At 36.4% G+C, this 10,120-nt stretch overlaps 1 protein-coding gene across 1 annotated transcript; it reads left to right on the top strand.

Annotated features, from left to right (window-relative positions):
* The first annotated feature begins 1,181 nt into the window (after nt 1–1,181).
* On the top strand, nt 1,182–8,459 carry LUM (lumican). Its single transcript, XM_067697521.1, has 3 exons — nt 1,182–1,360; nt 3,760–4,647; nt 7,631–8,459. Exons 2-3 carry the CDS (start codon nt 3,780–3,782, stop codon nt 7,783–7,785), a joined length of 1,023 nt encoding a protein of 340 aa, XP_067553622.1. The 5' UTR covers nt 1,182–1,360; nt 3,760–3,779; the 3' UTR covers nt 7,786–8,459.
* The last annotated feature ends 1,661 nt before the right edge of the window (nt 8,460–10,120 follow it).

Here is a 10,120-nt window from a genome sequence, read left to right as displayed (position 1 = left end):
TTCTTAAAATGTTATGCTATGAATCGCCTTACCATTCTATGAATTACTTTCAATAAGATTATCTTTTGTTTTTTTAACAGTTCTCTGACAAAAATGAGACATTTATACTAACTTAATTTTTCGGGCAAATGCATCAGTGGCCACAGAGATTAAATAACTTTCAACAGGTCTCATAGCTAAAAAGTGACATATTTAAGCTATTTTAAAAGGGAAAAATCTTACAATGTGGCAACTTAAAGTATCTGATTCTAAGAGTTCTTACGAACATGAGGAAATGAAAATTTTGCAGGGAAAAAATCATATAAATAAAGCTGATACAATCACAAAATGAAATAGACAAGATATTGAGTAGATCTCTCATTTTCTAGAAGCATGCATCAGGAAATGATAAGGAAAGATACACCAAACCAGGCCTTTAGGAGATTACAACTTAGCATAATTTTTAGTTTTGAAAAAATATTGCTAGCATGCAAAGACAGAGTGAAAAATAATTACTTTGTGATATTTTTAGTACACATTTATTTCTTTCATGTTCTTTTATGTTTTTTGGCAATAAGCCACAGAATACTCTCCCCAAGTAAGGTTTTGGATGAATTCCTAAATTAAATCCACAAAATAAGAAACAGGCAGAATATTACTGATTGATTCCAGACCTGAAGAGCATAAAACGAGTCTGTTTAACATAAGTAAACTGGAAATGTTGTTGCTTATCACTTGTATCAGAGTACAAATGAAGCATTTAAATATTTTAGAAACTAATGTAAGCTTCCCCCTTGGCTAAAAATTGAGTCCAAGTAAATCAGTATAGATTTCACGAGTAATGAGCAAAAATGATTCAATTCTTCTGAGTCTGCTCATTTGCATTTTCCTGAAATGGTTTACTCTGTTGATTTATGAGACCTTTAGATGAACATGATAGTTAGCTGAGAGAATTACATTTAATTGTTGTCACAGCTATAGAAGTAAAGGGCTTTGTAAGAGAAATGTTATCACTGGAGATGCCTCATTTGCAGCAGTACTCAATTTGGGATTAAAAGCTATGGTATTGGGGCTGGTTCAGCATGTATCTCTCTCTTATTCCATAGGGAGTGAGCTGGGCTGTCCTTGCTCACCAAGTCCACCTGCACCTCGTTAGAGAGCAGAATGTTTGCATGCCACACCACAAGATCCCCACAATGACATAACTCCATTCAGAGACTGGCGTGACTGGGCTGGGTTTCCCCCACTCAGCTCTTGTATCACTAAGAATCTGGCAGCCAGTTCCGTCCTGACAGAGTTTACAGCATATATTGGTGGATTCTTGTCCACCAAGCAGAGCATCTGCTTTAAGAATTAACGAAAGCAGTGTCGAGACAGTAAGGTAAGTGCTGTTTTAACTATAGCACTGGGGATGCTGACTGTTTGGGACGGTGTTTATTGTAACAGGAACAGAAAAAATTCCAGAGCAACTTTGCCAATTGCTATTCAACAGCAAATCCACAGTTTTGAGCATTTACTTTCACATTTTGCTTAATATACTTTCCATGATTTATGGATTTGAGATACATTTTATACAGTCTATAATGCCTTACTTAGCTAAGGAAGTTATAAAATGTTTCAAGGTTGGAATGAGAAAATTAGACACAGTGAAAAAGTATGGCATTTAAAATGTTTGCTATTTCATGCTAATTAGTTAAATATGTTAGTATTGTTAGAACCTAATTTTGGAGCAAAGAAGGGCCATTTCAATCAGTCATCAAAATATTTTGCCACAAGTATGTTGCTACAGTTTGTTATAATTTGCCATAAACATTTTATGCTGTTATAAAATGTGAGCTAAAGGATTATTTATTTCTATTTTGTTAATTTTAAAGATTTGGATTGTGGATGTATGTCTTAAGAAACAGGAACATGTTTTAAAGAAATTCTGGTAAATATGATTTACTTTTTGAAAAAAAAGCATTTTCTTCATAGCCACAGGTATTTGAAAAAACTGGGGGACAGTAAAGCGTGGTTTTGCTTCATAGTGGAGTCATTATACAGTTACAGATTCTCTTTGAATTCAGAGCCCTTGTTTTGACTTTGCCAAAAAATATGGAAGCATTTTCCATTACTATTCGCACTATAGTTCCCATGTCTAGTTTAGTGTATACTGAATTAAACTAAGGTGGAAGCTTATTAATGAAGTAAGAAAAATCTTTACAACATTAACATAATTGTAACTCGTAAAGAATCCTATAATTACATTAGCACTATGTAATAGATCTCATGGCCAAGTCCTGTCAACTAAATTAAATGACTCCATCATAATCTTAGAGAATAATTTACAAAGAATCTGGCTACATTATTTCTGTTATAAGAGTGACTCTAACAACGTTTTTGAGTGTTTCATCTGCTAAAATAAAGTGCTTTATAATTCCAAGTTAAAGCAAAGCATAGATGTTTAAAATTCCTGATAGTAGAAAATCCTGCTTACCCCAAACTACCTAGATCCAAAAGCTTGTACCATGTTTCTCACAGGAAGAGATTTTATTTTATGGTATCCATTGGAATGTGGATACTGCTTCACATTAACAATTTCCCTCCCAGAGTTACCAACTGCTCAGCTATAACTCCTCATTCTACAAAAGCCCAACTGTTATATCCTATTTGCCTTTACCTAAATTGCTGACCCAGTGCTTCCCCAAGCGATTGAAATGTACTTCTTTGAACCTCTCCTTAGAAAAAGGTTCATATGAGAAGATCACTGTTACAAATTGTTTTTAATTTATATTCTCAAATTTATCCTTTCCTACATGGCTCTTAATGCCACTGTTTAATACAGACTTTCCTCAGTTCCACATCTCTCCCACTTCCATTCAGTGAAAGCACTAAAATCCAGATAAGCAAACCCTGTCTTCTTAAATTTTGACATGAAGAACGTAGGCAAATTGTGAGTGATTGAAAGAAAAACATTCATTCAAATCTTTGAAAAGAATCTCATTCTCTACCAGTTAGACGTCTTTCTAGGTTTAAAAAATGTTTAGAGTTTGTGACATTTCCTTGATGAGTAAACATTAATTTTACTAAACCTAATATACTAAATATTAATTTTCAAACACAGTTTTGTAATGTGCTTAAAAGCATAGAATGTTAAACAAAAGGTGAAATAACATGCACACACCCCCACCAAGACTTCTGTTCACCTTCCTCAGAATCAACAACCATAAAGACATTTTTAAAGGAACATGCCACGACTGCCACCACGCCCCCTCCACACACACAGAAGACCAGCTTTCCTGCAGACAACATCACAGATTGCCCACGTTTTCAGTAAGGATCTACTTAATGAGACATTTCAATGATGTTGAATGGTGGGGTAGAGGGTACAATTTACAATTGTCTTCTCGTTTTCATTTCTTCTGGTTTTGAAGGTATTCTGAAGCAGTGTTCTAACATGGTGGTTAATGGGCACCTCCCAGAAACCTCTTGCAGGAAGATATTTAATTAAGGAAGGACCTAGAGAAGTTGACTGGGATAGTTAGGCCTGGCTCGCCCAGAAGGGGGCGCATGTGAATGCAATCTGCCCTGGAATCTGTTCACTTCCCCATCCGTTGTAAACATATGTCCTTAACCTACTCCTCAAATGCAAATTAACAAGACATCATTAGTGCAGTAAAAAAAAAAAAAAGCACTATAAAGTAATAAAATTCGCATTTGCTAATGCATTTTCTTTCTTCTTAGTATACTTTTCCTGAAAGGATACTATTTTATAATAATACATGTTTCCACTTTATTTAGGATTCAAAGCATTTGCCAAAATGAATCTAGGTATGTTTCCTCTCCTCTTGGCATTAATTGGCTGTGCCAGCAGCAGCTACTACTATGAGGATTATGATTTCCCCCTATCGATTTATGGGAGATCATCACCAAACTGTGCACCAGAATGTAACTGCCCTGAAAGCTACCCAACGGCCATGTACTGCGATGAGCTGAAATTGAAAAGTGTGCCAATGGTGCCTGTTGGAATCAAGTACCTTTACCTTAGGAATAACCAGATTGACCATATTGATGATAAGGCCTTTGAAAATGTAACTGATCTGCAGTGGCTCATTCTAGATCATAACCTTCTAGAAAATTCCAAGATAAAAGGAAAAGTTTTCTCTAAACTGAAGCAACTGAAGAAGCTGCATATAAATTACAACAATCTGACAGAATCTGTGGGCCCACTTCCCAAATCTCTGGTGGACCTGCAGCTCACTAACAACAAGATCTCGAAGCTTGGCTCCTTTGATGGACTGGTTAACCTGACATTTGTCCATCTTCAACACAATCAGCTGAAAGAGGATGCTGTTTCAGCTGCTTTTAAGGGTCTTAGGTCACTTGAATACCTTGACTTGAGCTCCAATCAGATGACCAAATTGCCTTCTGGTCTCCCAGTATCTCTTCTAACTCTCTACTTAGACAACAATAAGATCAGCAACATCCCTGATGAGTATTTCAAGCGTTTTAATGGATTGCAGTATCTGCGTTTGTCTCATAATGAACTGGCTGATAGTGGAATACCTGGAAATTCTTTTAATGTATCATCCTTGCTGGAGCTGGACCTCTCCTATAATAAACTTAAAAACATACCGACTGTCAGTGAAAACCTTGAAAACTATTACCTGGAGGTCAATGAACTTGAAAGTAAGTAGAAAGCTGTGCCTATGATTGATTGATGTTTCCTCAAGGTTTTAAATGCCTAAGTTGTGTGACACAAGTACTGCATCTGGCTCCAGTTAAAAAAAATGAAAATGCCAACAAAATATTTCTCTAGAATATAGAATTCTAGCTTAGTTATTTATCCAATATCTGGCTTTGCTTTGGAGTGTCCAGATAAGAAACCATTAAGGTCATAGAATTTAAGCACTCATTTCTTCAAATGTAATACTCTGGGCTAATTAATCCTGCTGTGTTATCTCTTGATTTTTATCTGTTTATTATTTGCCTCCTTCATGACTTCGATTTGTGTCTACATTTATTTCTTGACAAGATGTAGCTGAGGGAGAAATCAACAAGTCCACAACCAGCAGAGGCTTTTACAGAGCCTCTGCTTGTCCCCAGAGCAGCCCGTGTACACTCATGGTCTCCTCTGACATTTTTACTTGGGACTCAACATATTACTCCGCTATCATGACCATCATCTATCTCTGTTATCACTGTTATGGTTGGTGTGTATGGTCTTCATGGTGTTCTTATGAGGACTGTGAGAAAGTTTAAGGAGGAATATGATAAGGGTTTGGAATATTTTTTACTAGTTACAAAGCCCCTTTTCTTATACACAACCCTTCACCTCATTTGATTTTCCCACAGTTTCTCCTTCCTTTCTCTTACTTCCAGAGTTTATTTTTCATTTATCTACTGGGTGGGAGTTTGACCTATTCCACTTGAGCTGCTTATGTACTCTTCTGGTCTCCTGGGACATTTTTCAATTTAAGCTATAAAGATTCATATGGGAAATTGACATTCACCAATCCCTACCTTATTCTTTAACGGAAGTTGGAAGAAGAAAAAAACCTATAATTCACAGATGAAGTTTTTAAAATGAAAACTCAGGTGGGAAACACTGATTCACATAGTAAATGATTTTATAATAATCTATTGAAATTTTAAAATAATCTATTGAAATTGAACATCTTTATATTATAACAGTTGGTTCCCTTGTCCTACTGGGTAAGGATATTGGCACTCATCTGAAAAAAAAATTTCAGTGTGCCTTACTAATATAATTCTGCAATAGTAGTTCTGTAATTCTGCAATAGTTTCATGTAACTCCTAGTAGGGCTGGGGTGTTCTCATGAAGGAGTCCATGATTGCCAACTCTGCAATGCCATGTGTTCTTTCTTGTGTCTGCAAAGTTTGTTTGTCATATAATACACAGTCAAGCTATCAGAGCTAAACCCTTACAGCTGTTTCCAGGGCAAAATTCACTATGTGGCAATATATGGTCCCACATTATAAACATTTGTGGTCAGGAGGAAGGATACTCAGACAGGCCAAAATGCTACTGGGACGTAAGATGTTTGAGGGCTGAAGAAATCCATTAGATTTTGTGGGTGGAGGTTAGCTGCAGAAGCAAGACTACCTCCTACTCTGAGACAAGAAAGGGGAGAGATATAGATGCAGGGGCATTTGAAGGTGGAAAAAACAGTTTTCATTGTATGAGTGAAAAGGGAAGAGCCAATGTAGGAGATGGGACAGATGGACTCTGCGAGAAATGCCAGCAGCTGCTCCGTGCCTAGCTGAGACTGAAATCCGAATGCCCAGCTCATATAGTCATTTGAAAGTGAGTAGTTACCTTTCTCCCTTCCTTATCCTTGACACTTAGGTTTACATATTTCAGGAATTCTTGCCGTGTGACTTTGCATGTGTGTCTTCAACTTAGTTTATCTTGCCGCATAATAATTATGCATACCAACTGCCCACCTTCTCTTAAGGTAATAAGAGTCCCTTAATGTTTTTCCAATATTAGGAAATACCCAGCCAAAAACAATTTGTCATATTTCAAACTTGCAACTTTAAGCGTTAAGCTAGTCACAGATCTTCCTAGTGTAAAGCAATTTAGAAAACAGAAGAAATTAAAAGGACGCCAATAATTATTTAGTACAAAGTATGTGCTAGCACGGTGTGAAGTGCTTTACATACCTTAATTAATGTAATCTTCATGCCACACAGTGTGATAGATATATCTAAAAAGAAGATCTGATAAATGTCTCAGATGGCAAACGACAGAGGTGAAAAACTAATATAGACCTAAACCCATGTTTTTTCCATTGTTCCATACTTCAGAGGCAGATACCATAACCAAGAACCCTGGAATTTGACAGATGAGTTATTTAAGACAACATCTTAGAGGAAAGGACTGCAGTGTGTTTGGGCTTCCACTGAAATCTTTGTTAGCTAGAGTTGAAGAATGAAAGAAAATAACATGATACAGGACCAGATAAGGTTAATCTGAAATACACTTGGGCAACCATAGGCAGTTTCTATATACATACACAGACCATGCTATCCAGTAACCTTCTCAGTGTCCATTAAAAATTAAATCAGTTGTTCATTTGTGGCAGCTTTTTGACCACAGAAGAAAAGGGCATGAGCTGAGATGGTGGACATTCCATGATTTGGTTTTTGCTTTGGGGTTTTGAATCTTTGTCATGAAGTGCGGTTGTTGGAAAACTGTTTAGAGTTCATTTATTTAACCCCTTTTATTTTAAGAGGCAAAAACCCAGAATACTTACACGGTGAGATTGCTCATATAACAGCACCAATTTTAGGTTTCCTCAGGCTAGACTTAATATTTCAAACTAAAGCTTAGACAATATGACACATTCACTGAGTGTCCTTCTATAAGCAAGTATTTCTAAATCAAGAACTTAAAGTTCTCTTCCTTGAAACATTTCATTAAATCTTCTGACCTACCGTAAGTATTCTTTACTAAATATTGCTGGGCTATTTGGTAGTCTGAAATATTCCTTTAGTAGTTCCAAATTCAAAGATACATCAAATAAGTGGGAAAAAGTTTTATTGGATATTATTATAGATTTGAAAGTTTTTAAAAATGATGGTTTCAAGCCCATGTACTAAAAAGAAAAAAAAAACGATTGAAGTGTTTCATTCTTTAATTTTCCAGAGTTTGAAGTAAAGAGCTTCTGTAAGATCCTGGGACCATTATCCTACTCCAAGATCAAACATTTGCGCTTGGATGGCAATCGCATCACCCAAACCAGTCTGCCACCGGATATGTATGAATGTCTACGTGTAGCAAATGAGATCACCGTTAACTGATATCTACTAATTCCAATTATACTGAGATATATCCTGGAACAGCAGTTTATGGTTATGTTTATTTGTGTGTCAGTTTTTCTAGTATTCATTTTTTGTTGCTGTTTATTGCTTCCATACATTTCAAATTCTGAGGGAAAATGTTTTGTAAACATTTTACTACTTTTTTAAAAGAAAAGATGAAAGGCAGGCCTGTTTCATCAAAAATACAGACACACACACACACACACACACATAGACAATAAAATGAATGCTTTATTTGTAAATTTAGTGGTTTTTTTCCTATCTCCTGTCAAATGATGTGAAAAGCTTTCTACTGGTTTCGTGGAAGTCAGCCAAGTTTTATAATTTCTAAACCTTAACTTAATGTGCCAAAAAGCATGGATTACATGCCTATGGGTGTTTACTGTCTTGAAGCAAATTATCTCAATGTTCAAATTTGTTTAGCTGAAAAATAGATGGTAAATTTTGAGACAAATGATCTTGCAAATTAGACAAAATTCATGAAACCACATACAATTAAAGCAATATTTTTAGTGTTAGGAATATATATTTACCTAACGAAACTTTTCTTTTCTAGAATTATTTTTCACTCTAAGTCATATGTATGTTTCTTTTTGATTATTTGCATGTTATGTTTAACAAGCTAATAGCAAAATAAAACATAGCAAATGGCATCACTGTGTTTGACTTCTTGTGAAATTCATAACTCTCCTATAAAAATAGATAAAATAATAGATTAGAATTCAAAAAAGATCTCTAGCCTGACATATTTTACTTATGTTAAATAGAATTTTTAATTAACTAAATTATTTGCTTCTAGCATCCACCTGTAAAGAGTTTTTAAACACATCTTACAATATGTACTTAAAAGTGTGCAGATCCCAATTGTGTCCTACAGTTCAACTCAGTTCTGACAGTATGTGCCTGGAGATAGTGTCGGATTGTACAGGTTAAGGGTTCAGTCCTACAGGACTGCCCTCCCTCCCCACTTCAGATGCCAGCTGAAAGTCCAGATTGTTACCTCCACTTCTGACCAACAAGCTATACATCAGAGGTTCCCAAGACCCTGTCCTGGACTTGAGGAATTTGCTGGAGCAGCTCACAGAACAGGAAAACTCTTTACTCACTAGATTATTCATTTATTATAAAATGATACAACTCACGGGGGACTTCCTTGGTGGTCCCGTGGTGAAGAATCCACCTTGCAATGCAGGGACACAGGTTCGATCCCTGGTCGGGGAACTAAGATTCCCACATGCTGCTGTGCAACTAAGTCTGCGCGCCACAACTGCTGAGCCCACGCGCCTCAACTAGAGAGCCTGCGTGCCGCAAACTACAGAGCCCACATGCCCTGGAGCCTGCGTGTCACAGCTAGAGAAGAGAAAAAAAACGCGCACACCACAACTAGAGAGAAGCCCATGTGTCACAATGAAAGATCCCGCTTGCCGCAACTAAGTCTCAAAGCAGCACTCCCCCAAAAATAAATAAATGAAATAAAATGATACAACTCAGGAACAGCCAGATTGAAGAGATGCAAGGCAAGGTATGGGGAAAGGATGCTGAGCTTCCATGCCCTCTCCAAGCACGCCACCCTCCCCAAATCTCCACAGGTTCACCAATCAGAAAGCTCTCTGAATCTTGTCCTTTGGGTTTTTATGGAGGCTTCATTTCATAGCCATGACTGATTAAACAGTCATTGGCCATTGGCAATTGAACTCAATCTCCAGTACCTCTGCCCTCCCAGGAGGTGAGGGAGAGCGACTGAAAGTTCAGACACTCTAATCATGCGTTGGATCTCTTGGCAACAAGCCCCCCATCCTTAGGTTACCTAAGAGCTTTCCAAAATCACCTCATTAACATAATAAAAGACACCTTATTGCTCTTATTCAGGAAGTTCCAAAGGCTTTAGGAGTTGTGAGCCAGAAACCTTGGACAAAGACCAAATATATATATAAGAAATATATTTTGATCATCTGAATGACCAAATATGTATTTCTTATAAATCACAATATTACAGTATTTAAATCTCACAACTTCCTTGGATATTTGTCATTATTTCCATTCCTGTTGGTTTTACAGATTTATACGCAGTGATATTATATCAAATAAAAAGCAGCTATAAGATCTCAGCAGTCACTAGTTGGTTGTAAGCAAAAACGGCAGATAACTCCCAGGACTGAAAATGTTGAATGTATATAAAATCTTCAGAAAATGAGATTTAAAATATCACTTTATATTGAAACCACTATATTTGTAACATAACGTTAGAATTTATAATACAGAAAAAGTATATCCATGATTCTATACAATGGGAAATAGTAAGGCATATAATTTA

The sequence above is a fragment of the Pseudorca crassidens genome, chromosome 11 (genome assembly GCF_039906515.1).
Source record: "Pseudorca crassidens isolate mPseCra1 chromosome 11, mPseCra1.hap1, whole genome shotgun sequence".
NCBI lineage: Eukaryota > Metazoa > Chordata > Mammalia > Artiodactyla > Delphinidae > Pseudorca > Pseudorca crassidens.
The sequence above is the reverse complement of the archived record's forward strand: the minus strand, read 5'-3'. Positions and strand labels throughout refer to the sequence as shown.

Coding starts and splice junctions, on each gene's coding strand:
- LUM (XM_067697521.1), top strand. CDS start 3,780: ATGAATCTAGGTATGTTTCCTCTCCTCTTGGCATTAATTGGCTGTGCC. Junction 4,648..7,630: donor GGAGGTCAATGAACTTGAAA/GTAAGTAGAAAG, acceptor TTAATTTTCCAG/AGTTTGAAGTAAAGAGCTTC.